A 17929-nucleotide genomic window follows, 5' to 3' on the forward strand; every position below is an offset into this window, starting at 1 on the left:
TCATCTGTTGCTATAGCTGCTTGTATCCACAGACAAAAGTTCAGCATCCTTTTGGTCTAATTCTCCGGTGACAGAGTAAGCTATTGCTCCATTTGTCCAGATGTGATGTTTGCTGTGGGTGTCATTGGTGAGTGACCTTAAATGCGTTCTGTTGATTTTCTTTGCCAGTCTTGCAAAACACAGTAACGTTGAACTAAATATCATAGAAAATCCACACAGGAGGAATGACGCGGTGTAACTGCCCGTTGTATCCACAAGCCAACCTGTAGGAAGACAAGTCATTTTTTTTTTTTTCAGGCTTGACAGAATTCTTGTAATTTGCAAGTCCTGTGATCAGCAGCACTTCTGAAGTTGTATCACAGACAAACGCCATCAAACAAGACAGGTTTACATTGCCATCACTATACCTTTACCTCCTGGGGCTGGGGGAAATTTGTCCACAACATCAGCAGGCAGATAATTTTATTATGTGCCTTTGTTTGGAAGTCAAACCCATGAGAAAAAGCACAGCAGTCATCACCACAATACTGCACAGACATCTTTCAACCATGTGGATTTAACTGGAAGTCTTTAGACATGCTTAGAAGAGCCACAGGATTAAATACAGTGTATATGAGATCCTCTGACTGAAGCTAGTGAGCTATGCCCTAGGCTCGCGCATCACTTCAGAGTATTCCTTTTTGCAGTATCTTTTGCTACAGAAAATTAAATTAAAAGCCTCAGAAATAGAGTCCAATTGGAAATTGATGTGAATAGCGGAGATGTGCAAGACATATTTATACATTTGAAAAAGATTTCTGACCTTCTATAATATTCAAAACTGTGTCAACATCTTTCTAAAGAATAACAGGAGTACAGCTCTCATCATTACTTCACTGCAATGAAACTGATAGGGGAAAAGATGGTTTGATACCACAGGGATGAGTTTGTGAGTCTGTGACCAACAGCAGTGAAGCTGACTCACCCACTGTTCAAAGCAGTTCAGAGATAAAAAGATTAAGTCCTCTAGATCAAAAAAATAAAAAAAAACAACAACTTGCAATGAATCTCTTTAGCTATCATTTTCAAAACTGTATGATTTCAGAGAAATCTTTTCTTCCATCTACTTACACAATTTCTAACCTATGTGAAGTGATAATGTAACAGCTCTTAGAAACCCAATTTCATAGTGTTTTTGTCTGTTCTTTGTTTTGTTTTGTTTTTTAATTTCAGCTTACTCTATATGTAGAAATCATTCCATCAAGACAGAGCTTAAGTGGATCTCAAGTCTTATGAAGGTCTGTGTGTGTTGCTTCTCTGCCCAGGGGCTACCTTCCCATTCAGTGTGTATTTCCTATCCTTTCCTATTACATCCCACCAAAGCCCACCTGCATTTCTTCCTGGGAATCCGAAAAGGAGATGACAAGGCACTTTGCACCTTTTTCCCACCAGTCCAATAAACACACCAGAGGAATATCATTTTGACCAATTCAAAGGGAAAAATGGGGACTGTTACTAATATACTCAAAATGCTGAAAAACCTATAGCTTGAAAATTAGAGTAAATACTGTACCACAGCTTTTAGTCACTAGCGACAGAGAAACAAGCTGCAGGAAAGCAGCCCAGAGCCAGGAGCCAGGCCCTCCTCACCTGGACACCACAGGGTGCATGCCTGTGCTTCACCCTTCAGTGCACAGTTCCACAGAAAGAGAATGCTCTGTCAGAGGGTAAAACATGAGATGCTCAAAAGCTTCCAGGAAAAAGAAAAAAAAAATTTTTTTTCAAAGAAATCTTCCATCAAATTGTAAAATGGTAATTGAAAGTGACAGTAAAATGTTTACTATCACATTGATATCTATTTTTGTTCAAGCTCTAGACTAAATGCTTTGGTCAACAGTTGAAATCAAAGTAATGATGAGATTATAGGAAAGTCATTTGTGAACTGACCTGCAACAGGCGGGCTCACTAGATACGGTATGGCATGCAGAAAATACACAACACCCAGTGCTGAAGATAAGGAAGAAGTTCCCACGACATCTGCCGTCACAACAGGGATCAGCGTTACATAAGCTCCATCAAAGTAGCCAAAGGTAAAGGAGAAAGGCACAAGCAAGGGGAAGGTCTGGAGAACTGGCAAGAAAAGGCAGCAGAGGCCATCCATTCCCACAGCAAAGAGGTAGCAAAAGTGCCGATGCTTCTTCAGACACCTGCAAATTCAAAACAGGAAAGGGTATCACTGGACACAGCACCGCAGTCACTGTGCAGCACTTCAGTCTCTCTTTCATGTTGCTCAAATTTAAGTCCAACTTATTACTCCATCTTCAAGATGAAAAGCTCAACCAGTGAGGTGCTTGGCTGAGGAAAGATACCCCGCTACAGTTGCAGAAACACCTGGAGAGCAGCACCCCACTGGAGTTAGTTTAGCCAAGTGAGATGGCAATTCCTCTCTCCCTGCCCCACAAAACCAATGACTGATTTTTCCTACAAACTGAGTAAGCACAAAGAATAATGTGCTCCTTAGAACCAAAACATCTCTTAGTTTAGCCAGATGCTGCACACAGATGTCTCGAATGGCTGAGTTAATAAAGCATGGTGAGTTCTCTTATACTGGGAGATGTATAACAGTTTTAGGTCAGCCCTGAAGTACATGCCTGACAGTGGTAGGCATGTACTTGGTCCTTTTCCATCACTTCTGCATCCCTCCAGCAGCACAAAAGAGATGGAAAGGCACAAGTAGCATCATCCTCTAGGGATGAGGTACAGAAGTTCATGCTTGATATACCTTAGGAAAGAGGTTACATTTCCATGGTCAAATGGAAGAGCTTTTAGCTTTTCAGAAACACATCGTTTCTTGGGGTTGGGCGGGGTCCAGTAGATGCCAATGAACTCCAAAGAGACAAAACCATTAAACAGCAAGCATTTCTGAAAGTTTGTTCATTGGTTTTCTAGAAACATTACAGGTGCTACAGACAACATACATAATGTTACCTTTTATGTGCATTACACCCCATTTGCATCTAGCCTCCCACTGGCTAAAGCTTGAATTTCCTTAGCCGTACGCCATTACCTTCTGTCTGTTAGCCATCCAAAGGTGATGTTACCAATGATATCAACGACACCAAGTATGGACATGAGGAAGGCAGCCTGGTGATGGCTCACTCCAACGCTCAAGGCATAAGGCACTAAGTAGACAAAGAGAGGGCTGCAGCCATACGCCATAAATAAGACCGACACTGCTAGCACCATGAAGCCTGGCATGAGCAAAAAGTCATATTCCTTCCATGAACAGTAGCATAAACACTCGTGCGACCATGCTTTGATTAAAGGTGAACAGATGGACATTCGCTTTAAGTCTTGTTTCTGTGCTTCAGGGACATACTCCTGTTCAAGAAGCCCCGGAGCAGTTTTACGGTCCTCCTTAAGGGCGATGGGCCGCATCAAGGCACCACAGACGCAGAGGTTTAGAACAAAACCTCCCAGGATGAGTAATGCCCCACGCCAGGAAAACTGCTCAATTAGGAGTTGGACCACAGGGGCCAGGATGAAGGTACCAATTCCACTTCCAGACATGGCTATTCCATAAGCCAATGCTTTCCTCTTGTTGAAATATTTGCCCACCATTGCGATGGCTGGGGAATAACAGAGTGCAAACCCAAGTCCTGGAAGAGAAAGCACAGTGCAGATGGCTTAATTCTGAGCACGAACATAAGGAACACATTAAATTAAACCACACAGCCTACTTCCATCAGCACGAATGAATAGGAAGCTCTTCCTGACATGCAGCCCAGTCATAGTGTGAAAAGAAACCAGGATGATTCCCTTCTTCCACCATCAGGGTCACTGACTCGACAAATCTAATGGATCATTATAAATCTATGATAACAAGGCTCAGACAGGAGTGATGGGGTGCGTTTAATAACGAGAACAAGGACTATCAATGAACATCAGAAAAATAGCATGTCAGTTTTTCCTGGATACCAGATGAGGTCTCCTGGATACCACATGAGGTCTCATCCCAGAGCCCACACAGACACCAGTGTGGGGCACACTGGTCTGGTGAGGCAATGCTTTGTGTTTCAGTCTGGTGCAAACCCAGCTATTCATTTTCAGGTCTCAAAGGCAGCACAAGGAGTTAGACTCTGTCACTGATATCCTGCACTAAACGTGTTTTAGTCAGCTAAACTAACTCAATGCAGCAGCTGGTTGGAGTCCTGAGCATTTGTAAATCTCTTTGTACAAGTAAGGAGGGGAAAAAAGCCTCAGAAGAAAAAGCCATGCCCAAGTCAGCAGACAAATAAAATCCATCTCTTGGAAAAGACTGTGGTCTCTGTTGCAGAAACCAGAGCAATTTTAACCATCAATTACTCGCCCCAATACTAAACATGCACTTCTGAATCAGACACTGAAATGTGTTACTGACTAGGGTTTTGGAACACATCCTACGTTCAGGTTAAAAGGGTCCCCATGGCTTCCGGCAGAACTTGCCAGCCAGGGAGGTAATCATCTGTGCCATAACCGGCTTGCAAGGTTCTCCTCAAAGGCCTCCTCTGTGCTGGGCAAGTGCTGAGCTAAGTGGATTAGAGGGGGCAAGGGAAGGAGATGGCAGAGCAGCTGTGACAAGCATACTCTATTTCGAATGAGTTGGCAGAGGAAATAGGTCCCCAAAAGCCAAAAATGTCCAGTGAAAAGTAGAAATGCAAAGTTTGTGACTGAAAATATTTCCATGTCTCTTAGAGTGAGCTCTGCTACCTGTTGTCAGTCCCCTTTCTCATCTCTGTCTCACTTTTCACAGTTTCAAGTCCTGCATTTTTATGGACCTTTGTCAGTTATGTTCCTGCCTCCTCTCTGGATTGGAGCATCACCACTAGCATTTACCAACAGTTATCTCTACATTAATCACTCCCTACAGACTAGAAGTTAACTGCTTGCAGAATGGACTCTTTACAGCCCCATCTATGAAGTGCAATTGCTTTTCCACCCCAATATTAATTGTGGTTTTCACTAAGGAAGCCTCCGTGGCATTAGCGTTGTATGTGGCACAGCCCTTTTGAGTTACAAGGAACCTTTTTATTTGTTATGAACACATTTGTCAACAGATTAACACTGTAATGAAGGAGCTACATGCACTACAACACGGATTTATTTTTTTTTTAAATAAGCTGTTGGCAGCATGTGAACTGCAGTAATTCCACCACCTCCTTACTAAACAGCAGGGGACCAAGTACAAGGGCTTATATCACCGTGGCTACCAGGTCAGTATTAATAATGAAGGAATGTCAGTGTGACTATGGGCACCACTAATGTTCCTCAGTTCACTGAAAACATGGGAAAATTGGACAGAGCAAAAATATCTGCTATCTACATACCTGAATGCAAATGGAGTTGCTGCTACAGCAATACTATCAGCCAGGGATGTGTTTGCTTTTCAAAGGGAATATAATGCAGATAAAGTGCACAGCTGAAGTACTACGTATTCACCCAGGGCTACCCTGCCCGCTTAGTTCTTTTGTTTTGATTTAAATTTCATTTTTTAATATGCAAATATCTGGGGGCACTCTAGAACCACTACCACAACAAAATCCTCACAAATCACAGGTGAAAGAGAAAATTTTATGTGTATCACTGGTAGCGGAAGTCCTTCTTGAGCTCCCATAATTTCACAGCTTTTTCCATAGTCTTCTCTCTAACGTTAAAGAGATGCTGTAGCAGCATGCAATATTTGGGCTGTTCACCCATTGACTTCAGCCAGAACCCCTTTTTTCACAATGAGGAGAACAAGCCTCAGTATCTCTACTGACCACGGATGTGGCAATATGACATGGAGAAGAGATCACCCCTCTTTAAAGGAAAGGCTGTAATTTTTTATCATTCCCGTGTTGCTTTCCTGACTAGACCAAAGGAGCTGAGTGCCTCCTACCTGTAAGGACTCCTAATGATAAGTAGAGATGTTCCAGGCTGGCGGCGAAGGAGCTCAATATTAGTCCAGTAGATGCAAGCAGCCCTCCTAGCATGATACCAACTTGGCAGGATACATGATTACTTATTAAACTCCCAAGTGGGGCTTCAACGAAACAAATAAAGCTGGTAGTTAATAGCAAGTCCTCAAAAATAGTTCATTGCAACTAACATCAAGGGAAAGGACACAGCAGGAAAGCAGGGGAAAGCGGTGATCACAGCTACGCAGGGTGGTCTTTCAGCAACCCTTCCTATCAGAATGGTGTGAGAATCAAAAACCTTCTAAAATTATTTTCCCGAAAGTCAGGATAAAGCTAAAGTTTACAGTAGCTTTTTCAGCAGATCAAAGTCACTATGGGACACAGCTACTCTGAAGTTTTCAGGGTCAAGAGAGGCCACAGCAACAACCGGATACAGCCCACGCTGTTCTTTACTCCATTCTTACAACTGCAGAGGCCTTCCCCAACACGCAATCTGCTCTTCAGACTTCAGAAACTTCAGGCGTCCTTCCTGCAGGCTCTGTGCCAGACTTAGGTGTGAGAGGTCTCCAGAGGACCATCTCCAGAGCCACCAAACCTGTCCGGACCTTCTCCTACAGTGACAGTTCCCAGGTCACCCTGCCTCTACCAGGGGATGTCATCTCCAGCCCTCTCCCTCTCTGCTACCTGTAATGCCAGGACAAGCTTATCCTCATCTATCTTTTTTCAAGACATAACCTGGCTGATGCAGGAGAGTTGCTATGTCTCAATTCGGCTGTGTTCCTAAACCCTCATGGATATTCTCATGGATTAACTCCTCCATGTCAGGATTAAAGCCTGAATTTTCACCTAAATTGTATAATTTTGAAGTAAACCCATGAGAAACTTTAGTGCAGCTGCTGAATTGATGCATATTATTCTTAGTAGCACAGAAGTTCCTTTTAAGGGAAAAGAATATTTGTAAATACAAGTCTGCTAAAATGATGATGATGTGACATGATTCGAAGGCTAGAAGTACAGACTGTGCTAGCTCTCAAATATGATTCCAATCAATAGGCAAAAGAAACACATGCTCAGTTAGCAGCTCTCAAACACAACTTGTCCCACTAGACCTTGACAAAAGTACATTTCTGGAAACTTAGATCACTTGACAAAACAAAATTGTGTTTCTTTTCAGTAGTATGAAGACACTCCCTTCCTGCCCAACTATGCTGAGGGAAGCGGCTCAGTTATACCAGACCCCAGAGAGTCCACAGCAACCATGTTTCCCAGCCTACTCCACTGGCTGACGGGTGTGCCAAAACGAGATGGAGCTGAAGAAAAAGCAGTCATACTTGTCGTTAAAGTGTAATACACACCACAGAGCATCGTGGCACAGTCAACAATGGAGTGGATCCAAGCTGTTCTGGCATAATCCTGCCCAAAATATGCCTGGAACTCCACAAAAAAAATTGAGATGCACCTAGGAAAGATAACATGAACAACAATCTGTTAAACCTGGGATATGTGCCTCACAGAAAGCAGTCTCATTCTTCAGCAGTAAAGAGAACCTTCTTGAAGGTCTTCTCCAGCTCCCAGGAAAATTAAATCTGGTTTGTATTGATCCCAGCTGGATGGACATTTTTAAACAGTTGCAAAAGGGTTTTGGAAATGAAGATAATTAATACATGAGACAAAACGTCATATGGCACATGCAAGTTTAGTAGTCCCAACAGTACTTTATATAAAGCACTTTGGTTAGTGTGATTCAGCTAGGGAAGAACCCTTGCTTTGCACTGGCAACAATGGAATCACAAAATGGCGCCCAGCTATGATCCTAACAGGGGAATCAGGCTGATCTAGAACCTAATTCAGATAGATTTAACTAATTGAGAGAGATTACACTGTGTCGATGTTTGCATGCCACTTCTGTGCTATTTATCCCAAGATCCTAGACTTCAGATCCTTAAACCTGGCAGTTTTATTGAAAAAAAAAAATTATTGAAAAAAAAAAAATATATATATATATATATACATATATATATTTAGTGGGAAACACTCCATTTATATTATACTGACTGTCCAAGAAGATGCTGTCTCAGTGTCTCTCCCTCCCCAGGGTGCCTGTCTCAGCTTAACATAGCTTAACATCCATGTTCACAGGGAGTAGGCTCCTCTGCCTCCAGCTGACCGCAAAGCGGCCCAGCAGCAGCTGCGGAAGCCATCTCACCCCAAAGACACACATCATTTTTGTGCAAGGCAGTGGCCTATTCCTCTTCTTTCCATTGTTGAGAAATATTTCTGAGGGCATAAAAGAAAGGGATAGTGCCGCAGCAGGCCGGAGAGACAAGCAGCAGCCCCTTTACCTCGTCACGGCCCTAGTACAGATGGTGACCAGGAAGCAGCCGGCAACGATCATCCAGCCCCAACCGCCATCAGGTGGGCCACTGCGCGGGGCCATGGCGCTGTGCGGCCACGCTCCTGTTCCCCTCCTCAGGGCTGGGGGCTGGCTCCTCCTGACACTGCTTGCTGGGGTGGCCCAGCCTGTGGGCTGTTCGCCATCTGCAGAAAGGGAAGAAAAGCAGGTAGAGAGGTGTCAAGGTACAGAGCTGTGAAATCACACTGCCTGGCTAGGAAGCGCAGCTTCCTCGTGGTAATTCGTGTCGAGAAGATGATTGATATTAATAAAGTGCTACACTCTTTTTAGAAAGAATAGGTCACATCTCAAATGGGACATCTGACATAGTCACAGTTTGGATCACATAGCAATGGTCACAGCAGCTCAGAAAGATCAAACAAATTCACAGCTGTAACTATCAGAGCTTTTGTAAGCAGCTCCAAACCTGGTACCTCATGCATGCTCCTAAGTGACTGTAAAGGATCCCAGCTGGATGCAGTCTTTACAAGTTCATTCCCACAACTGATAAGAACAAAACACACAAAGCAAAGGAGATCCAAATGAGTTTAAGATTTCAAACCACATCTTCGAGGTGTTCAATTGCTAGGACTCCGGTATGTAAAAGATCATTGAAAGTTTCAGAGTGGAGACAGGATAGTTTTCTGACACAACTTTCCAACGTGTAGCCAAATTTGCCTATGTAGCTGACATAGCTTTCTAAGCAGCCTTTGCAGATGCCCACATGATCCAGAGGACATCACTGGCCTCCTCACAAGCCTTGTGGCTTTTTCCTTGAAGTGTAAAGTCCATTTTTTGACTTTACCTATTTGCTTCAAGGCAAACAAACAGCACTACACAAACCAGTGCATACCCACATCCTTCTTCGCCACTATGTTCTGAAACAAAATCTGACTTAAACAAAACTTGCTTTGCCTTGAGGCAGCATATGAACAAATAGAGGAAGGAAGGTAAACCACATGGGTTAATGTAGTAAGATAAGGAAGTATGTGTGTAGGCAAGGAAGTATAGCATTATTCACAAAATTTTTGTTAAAAGTCCATTAGGGAAGCTGAAAAAGTATGCAATCAGAAGTTAGAGGATTCCAGGCGCATGATACAGAGGACACGTCCATGGACTTGCTACTTGATGCCCACATTCTGTATTTGCCTTCCAGCATGCACTGCAGATTTGTGAGCAGACCATACATCTTAATTGCTGAATCCATCCATATGACACAATTTTGCAGGGTGTACTTTACTTTTGGACTGAGCTGACTTGAACGAATGACTCATTCTTGATTTTTTAACTAATAGGGTCAATTCTGCATCCCTGTCTGCATAGCTCCAAGCAGCAACTGTCTGACAGTGAAGGCTGTGTCATTACACGATTCTTCATTCTGGATCAGTAAATGACCAGGGCATGAAAAAAAAACAGCACAATTTGATGCAAGCAACAACCACATCCCTGTCTCCCTGTCTATGCAGATGGGAAACAAAATTCAACACTTTCGTAGGTATTTGCTTCTAACATAGCCACAAGAAAAGCAGATATCCAATCTAGCATAAAGCCAGAGTGTCACAGATAGATTATATCCTGGTTTGGCAACAAAGCCTCCCATTGCAACATTACCCTGACAAACTCATCTGAACAAGCACAGCAAGTACCGAGCAGCAACCACACTTTGCATCCAACACTAGGGGCCTCAAAGATGGATTTATTACAGGTTTAATATGTTACATTCAAATGCTGGGGTTATAGAATATCCCATGACAATCCACGACAGCTGCCTGAATTAATAGCACACTGATAAAGTGCCAGTGATTTTGCTTGAAGTTTTGCTGGCGATCACAAGTAATGCAGTTTGGTGGAGTTTGCAATAAGCACATGATACACTGCAGAGGGATCCTATGCGATTCAGAAGTACCTCCGCAGCACTTTTGTAGAGTCTTGGCAAGGCAGGGATTCTTATTTTGGATCTGAACAATATATTTTGCTGCCCCTCCTGGAGGGATGAAAATTGTATTTCAAATTTTGGTTATTAAGGATGGAAGAGGAAGTTCCAGAAAAGTCAGATGAGATAACTATAACCCTGATTTATTAAGTATGTTGTAATAAAGTGGAAATACACACACAATCTTTCAGAGGATTCAACAGTCTCCAAATGGAAAGCCCTAGCTATTTTTAATGCACGTACAGCAAGAGCTGGGTACTTGGTCCTCAGCCTAGGTCCCTGACCCAACTTCCCAGGCAAGCTTCAATAGGGTCTGAGACCCCAGTTAGCATTTTCGGTGTATGTTAGCATACTTGTGAAGAATTTGATGACATATCAGGCTAAGCAAATACAGATTAGGTATTTGGTTATGTGATCACTTGCTGTTATTTTCAGAGATCCCTGCCTGCTAACACACACACGTGAACAGCAAACACTTAATGAGGCTACCAGCAGCTGAAAACAATGCCATTATGGGAGCTGCCTGGCAAACACAACAACAGGCCACCCAACCCTCCCATAGCAGGACCTGTGAAAACCGTCTCCTTGACTTCACGCTCCCTTCAGGGAGTATTGTGCCTGTCATAGCCACTGAATTAATAGGTAAACTGGTAAGTTAAATAATCACCTGCTTTCTCACTGTGCGTGCGTAATAAGCACTTAGTATGACATCCTAACAGATTTATGCTGAGGTTAGAAAACTTCACTGGCTTACACCCTGATGCTGTTTTCCAAGTGCATCCATGCCATGGACAGTACAGATTGCAGACTCTGCACATACTTTACCTGGGGAACCATGTCCTCCTCCCTTCCCAACCCTACCTTAGTTCACTCTTGTGTTCATCTTTCCTCAAGCTTTCTAGTGTAGCATTAAGTCCCAAATTATCCCTCTCTTCAACCTTTAGCACTGTAAGGCCTGATCCCCACTTGCAGTCCTGGCTGCTGTTATAACACACCTTATCCATGCATAAAAGCTCCTGCTAAAGAAAGCAGGGTGGAAAGAAAAGCTCATGAAAGAGCTCTGTTGTTTGCACCCTTTGTCAGATGATGCTCAATCAAGCACCGAATAAATGTGCTTTGCTGTGGGTTCACAGAAGGCAACAGTGGGGTGAAGGTGGCAACCAATTCTGCCTATACCTAAGGAAGCCTCAGTTACCCTGGCAGCTCGCAGAGCAGTGACTGCCTCTGACATTAACGTGTTAGACTCTGACGTGGGAGGATAAATTACCTATCCCTTACTTCAGCTGCTATTTTCAAGAGCCCTGCAAAGAAAGCAACTGCTCCTGAGAGCATCTCCCTTACCGTGCCTGCTCAGCCAGCAGTAAAAGGAGTGGATGAAGCTACTGAGAAAGTGCCAGGTTAATCCTGCACCTTGCCACATGGTGCCTCCTGCAAGGGAAGAGAGCACAGAAATCCATGGCAGCCTATCAACTGCCCTGCATATGGCCAGCTGCTGCTGACCATATGTGGGAGCAGACAGCAAAGCCCTCACTGCCCCCTCCGCCCACTGCTCCTGCCACTGCAAAGACCTTTTTTAAACAAACTTGCTGAATAATGGTATAGCTACAGCATGAAATGAAGGTGATGTGAGCAAGGAAGCATTGCTGCTCCGAGGAGCACCAGGTGCATTCACACTTGTCTCTTTGGGGTCAAGCTGCGTGACTTGCAGGTCTGATGTACCTGGGCATCACCGTTGTTATATATGGAGTGGTAACTCGTGTCGAGAAAATGGTTGATATTAATAAAGAAGGGGGAGATGTGGGAGTGTGGCCACGGGGGTCAGAAAGCCCCGTGGTTGATGATAACATCGATGAGGCCATCAGGAATGTAAAAGAGTTTAGAGGGAACAAAGAAGGGTGATTCAGGAGATTCCCTGCAGTCTCAGGGTTGCTTGTTCTCTAGCCTTTAAGGCATGGAAGTTTCTGGGTGTTTGCTGTTGTTGTTATATGCAAAGTTGTTTGACCAGTGAAAAGTTGTTTTGAAAAGAACTGCTATGGGGTGACGGGTATAAGAGGGGAGCCTGCCCTCAAGATAGAAAACAAACAAACAAACAAACAAACAAAAAAAGGCAACACGATGAAGTTATGTCATCAATAAAGAAGTAGGAAGAAGGAATGAAAAGGAACAGGCTAGCAGGACGGAGACCAGGACGGGAACAGGCACATTGATCACCTCATGAATATGGGTTCGGCCAAACTCAGCAAACCGCTCAGAGAAGCTCTACAGAAAGTCTCTGGAAATAGGCTCACTGGAGCTGGGAAGAAGCTCGAACTGAGAGAAGCAGACCTGTGCATACAACTGCCCCTCGCTGGTAAGCAGCTGCACATTATGGGGAATCATACGTCCTTAGGAATAAAGACCGTCCTGGTAACCTTACAGCTTATTCTCCTTATTAACAGTCAGACAGTTTATGATCCTGAAATACGGGACCAAATTGAGGTCAAGGTGTGGGACTCTGCTACTAAAAACGACAAGGTAGCAGCGGGACTGCTCGGCACCTGGCGAGCAATCTCTGAGGCCTTAAAGAGCCATGTGGGACCACAATCACAAACGTGTGGTTTGCCAGACAGCGAGGGAGCTGCGGGCTCCTCTACTGATCTGACTGCTACGCCATGGGCCCCTCCGCTGCTACAGCCATCGAAGGCTTTTGCTGTTACGCCCCCTGCTGACCTGGATGTGCCTTTTGACCCAGGCCCTGTTGGCCTTGAAAAGGAGATGGATATGGTTTTCTTCAGTTCGGGAAGAATGGGATACATAAGGCCCAAAGACTGAGTTGCTTGACAACTTAAAGCAAGACATATTGTTCAAAAGGAATGGAAAATGGAGACTGTTAAGTCATGGAACTTAAAGGATTGTTTCTTACCTTTTCTGATTGTATAAGCATATTCAGGTTTAGTATGTAAAAGCAATGTTCTGTATATTTAGAATGTTTGATGTTCGTGTGTGTGTGTTGGTGGAGTGTAGACTCCCCGCACACCCAGCTCTGCTTGCTTGCATTCTAAACCTTTTATAAATATTCTTTTATACTCAAAAACTTTTTATATTTTATATTATTTTATATTATATTCTTTATATAATTTATAATTATATATGATTTACATAATTATATATAATTTAATATATTTTATATATTTTATATTATTTATATTTTATGTCTTTTATATTCTCAAAATGCTTTGTTTTGATCAGGCAATGAATTCAGACGAAAACGCAGGCACGCTGACAGTGCCCACAGCAGGAGCACGCAGCACCTGTGCCCAGCCTGGGCTCTCACCCCTGCTGCTTCCTGCTCCTCTACACCACAAAAGTTAAAACAGCTGCACATTAAGATGACTTCGCAATTCCTTTCAGAACTGCACGAAAGGATTTTGTGTAGTTTATCCCAAAGGAGTTGGCTCAAATCTAAATACCACTGTAAATAAGCATGGGATTCAACAAATTCTTAGCTGTTTGGCATTACAGAAATGTGCTTAACACAAGAATTTTCTTTTTGGATCAATGCAAAGTTGAAATACATACATATACATTCTCTGTAGATGCCACTCACTACCTGAGCCTGAGAAACTTGTGCCAGTCTGCATATGAATGCCAGGACACACTCCCAGAGCAGATTTATTCACACAAAGGAATTTAAACTCTGTTTTCTTGTGAACAGAAACATACACAGCTTTCAAAGTCACTTGGAGAACATTCGTGCAGACGAATTTTATGAAGAACAAATATAAAGCAGCCTAGGCACAGCTGGAGAAAATCCGTTAATGCTTAGACTGAAAGGTAATGGAACTGTGGATGTTTGCTACATTTACCCTATTCACCGAGCTCCAGGACAGTTTTAATATTTTCCTACATTCACCCTATTTACATAGCTCACTAGGATAGTTTTACTGCATTTCTTATTTATCCTTAAGATTGTACCAAGCATTAATTATTTGTAGGCTTTTGCTACGTTTATATATCTTAACCTCTTCCTTTAATTTTCTTATTTTCTGATCCTTTTTCTCCAACTGCCACACCTTTAATAAACAAAAACAACAGAAGAAAAGAATCACAGAATTTCTAGGTTGGAAGAGACCTCAAGGTCATCGAGTCCAACCTCCAACCTAACGCTAACAGCCCTCCACTAAACCATATCCCTAAGCTCTACATCTAAACGTCTTTTGAAGACTTCCAGGGATGGTGACTCCACCACTTCCCTGGGCAGCCTGTTCCAATGTCTAACAACCCTTTCAGTGAAGAAGTTCTTCCTAACATCTAACCTAAAACTCCCCTGGCTCAACTTAAGCCCATTCCCCCTCGTCCTGTCACCAGGCACGTGGGAGAACAGGCCAACCCCCACCTCGCTACAGCCTCCCTTGAGGTACCTATAGAGAGCGATAAGGTCACCCCTGAGCCTCCTCTTCTCCAGGCTGAACAAGCCCAGCTCCCTCAGCCGCTCCTCGTAGGACTTGTTCTCCAGGCCCCTCACCAGCTTCGTCGCCCTTCTCTGCACCCGCTCAAGCACCTCGATGTCCTTCTTGTAGCGAGGGGCCCAAAACTGAACACAGTACTCGAGGTGCGGCCTCACCAGAGCTGAGTACAGGGGGACGATCACCTCCCTCGCCCTGCTGGTCACGCTGTTCCTGATACAAGCCAGGATGCCGTTGGCCTTCTTGGCCACCTGAGCACACTGCTGGCTCATATTCAGCTGACTATCCACCATCACTCCCAGGTCCTTCTCTGCCTGGCAGCTCTCCAACCATTCCTCTCCCAGTCTGTAGCTCTGCTTGGGGTTATTGCGCCCCAGGTGCAGGACCCGGCACTTGGCCTTGTTGAACTTCATGCAGTTGACCTCAGCCCATCGGTGCAGCCTATCCAGATCCTCCTGCAGAGCTTTCCTACCCTCAAGCAGATCGACACACGCACCTAACTTGGTGTCATCTGCGAACTTACTGAGGGTGCACTCGATGCCCTCGTCCAGATCATCGATGAAGATATTAAAGAGGACCGGCCCCAGCACCGAGCCCTGGGGGACGCCACTAGTGACTGGCCTCCAACTGGACTTGGCTCCATTCACCACGACTCTTTGGGCCCGGCTATCCAGCCAGTTTCTAACCCAGCGAAGCGTGCGCCAGTCCAAGCCAAGAGCAGCCAGTTTCTTGAGGAGAATGCTGTGGGAGACGGTGTCAAAAGCCTTGCTGAAGTCAAGGTAGACCACATCCACAGCCTTTCCCTCATCCACCCAGCGCGTCACTCTGTCATAGAAGGAGATCAGGTTCGTCAGGCATGACCTGCCTTTCATAAAGCCATGCTGACTGGGCCTGATCGCCTGCTTCCCCTGCAATTGCTGCATGATGACTCTCAGGAGGATCTGCTCCATGAGCTTTCCTGGCACTGAGGTCAAACTGACAGGCCTGTAGTTTCCCGGGTCTGTCCTCCGGCCCTTCTTGTAGATGGGCGTCACATTTGCTAGCCGTGAAGAACTACAACTTTGCTAGCCGTGAAGAACTACAACCAAAGAAGAACAGAAAGGGCACAGGAAGAGCAGCAAAGGATGGGAGAGGGGAAAAAAAAGAAAAATGTTAAAGAACAGAGAAAAACATTGTCACAGAGCACGTACAATGGACCACCAGACGTGTAAGGTTAAATATTTGCTGAGGCCAGACCCTCCCTTCCCCACTGAACAACGTTGTTCGTCTGTCTGTCCCCCCAGCACAGGCTTGCCAGCCCCTTATCTCATTTCCTACACGTCACCACACACAGTGGAGCACATTCAAAGAGGACACAGAATTTGATAGGAGCACCAAAGATGCTGACAGCTGCACAAGTGTCAACTGCATAGTGTAGGGAATAGCACTTTTTCAGCCTCCTTTTGCCTTTTTTACCCCCCAGCAGCTGCATACCATGGTAGGCACTTCAGTCAGTGGTGTGGCAGCCAGCTAAACGCCACGTTCTTAAATACAGAGGAAGTAAATGCTCTTTAATTCTGTACAGCTCTTAGGATTCAAAGGTTATTTCTAATCTAGTATTTTTTTCCAATGAAGAGCTGTCCCATTCTGCACCCTGGGTCAGCTATTTAACTGGAAAGGAACAGCTTGTTTTGACTTCAGCTGAGGTTATTTATCAAGAATTGCACGATTATGACTTTGACTTGTTTCAAAATGACCCAAGAGGTCCCCTCCAGCCCTGTGTTCCTAAATAAAAATAACTCCATTGAGCATCTCAAGGCTGCTGATCTATAGCCTCAACTTTCTTCTCTGCTTAAAGGTGGCTCTGTCCAATCTTCAGATAAAGCCAAAGTTAACGCTTTCCTTGTAAGATTGGTAGACTGCTCCACTGACATTTTCTTTGTGGAAGACAGAAATTTTGATGGTTATGGGTATTTATAAAAACTAGGCACGCATTCAACTTCCCAATAACCTCACCAGCAGTGCTACAAATGGTTACCACTCACCTCAAAGTTCATTTAGGGACTTACACCAGAAATAAAGCAAATAAATAATAAAACAAACTAAACAACAACAACAAAACCCAACGACCTGACTTCTAATTGATGCCACCACGTTAAGACAAGAGGCTTACTATGCAGATTGCAATATGTGCTTCACTCTTTTTCCAGATATCTACCTACAATGGACCTGAATCAATCTGGATACTCTGCTCTGCACATCTTTAACACCTTTTCAATTTTTTTTTTTTTTTTTTGGGGGGGGGAGGGGAGAGGGAAAGGGGGTAGGGAAATTCCCTATGATATCAATTAAGAGCAACATTAATAACATACTTAATAACATACTCAATGCCTACTGCCCAACAACTGCAGTTGCACAAAACTTCTGCAACAAACTCATGAAGTTTTGGCGTTGAAGGGCTGCTGAGGACACGCGGGGAGCATAAGATAGCAGCAGAATTCTCTGATGCTAGTAATTCCCCCATGCTTACCTCATATTTATTTCCTATATTTTATTTTTTTTTAACACATGGTGGGTAGGGAATGGTTGTGGAAGGTTTTTGTTTGTTTACACCATTACTTACACATTAACTGATTTCTAATTACATGGCATTTATCTCTTCCTTTTAAGATTGTTAAGGTGTCATTAAAGGTGACTAAATATTTTATTTAACTTTCTTGTTTACAGTTAAATTTTTAACTACATGATACTCCAATCACTTTGAGTCATTTCTATCAGTTCAATAAATCAGAAATGCATTTCTCTGGATCAGGCACTTAATCATATATCATTATATCTCTGAATAAATATTAAGATACGACAATAACTGTTGGGAAATGCTGAAAAGGCTTTTTACTCAAAGTGGCCTTCAGCTGACATTTTTCCCATATCTGGTATATTAATTTTTCCACCTTCAGGAAAATCTTGCCCTGAGAAAGGACACTGCCGCAGAGCTGCCACCAACATGTGGGAACAGGATGTTTTTTTCCCCAGACTGCTGCAGTCAGCTGGGGAAATGATTGCTCTCGCCTTCTTTTACTGATGCTGCACACTGGATTCTATACTTGGGTGAGAGGGATCCCTAAATCCTCTTTGGATTAGCTGGAGATGGTCTGGTGAAGTAGGGAGGTACCAAACTAATGCTCTTTGGATCCCTCTGGAGAAAACTACGATGCTGATGCTGATGACAGCCAGCAGTGCCCAGGCACAAGACAGAGAGCAAAGC

At 43.8% G+C, this 17929-nt stretch overlaps 1 protein-coding gene across 1 annotated transcript; it reads right to left on the reverse strand.

The window, feature by feature from the left end:
- SLC16A12 (solute carrier family 16 member 12) lies at positions 1-8352 on the reverse strand (the record flags this gene model as incomplete). Its single annotated transcript, XM_084290377.1, has 6 exons — positions 1-263; positions 1927-2186; positions 3047-3638; positions 5897-6040; positions 7271-7374; positions 8258-8352. 6 exons carry the CDS (start codon positions 8350-8352, stop codon positions 1-3), a joined length of 1458 nt encoding a protein of 485 aa, XP_084146503.1.
- Between the last annotated feature and the right edge of the window lie 9577 nt (positions 8353-17929).

This window comes from Netta rufina, assembly GCF_964035555.1.
Source record: "Netta rufina genome assembly, chromosome: 7".
Classification (NCBI taxonomy): domain Eukaryota; kingdom Metazoa; phylum Chordata; class Aves; order Anseriformes; family Anatidae; genus Netta; species Netta rufina.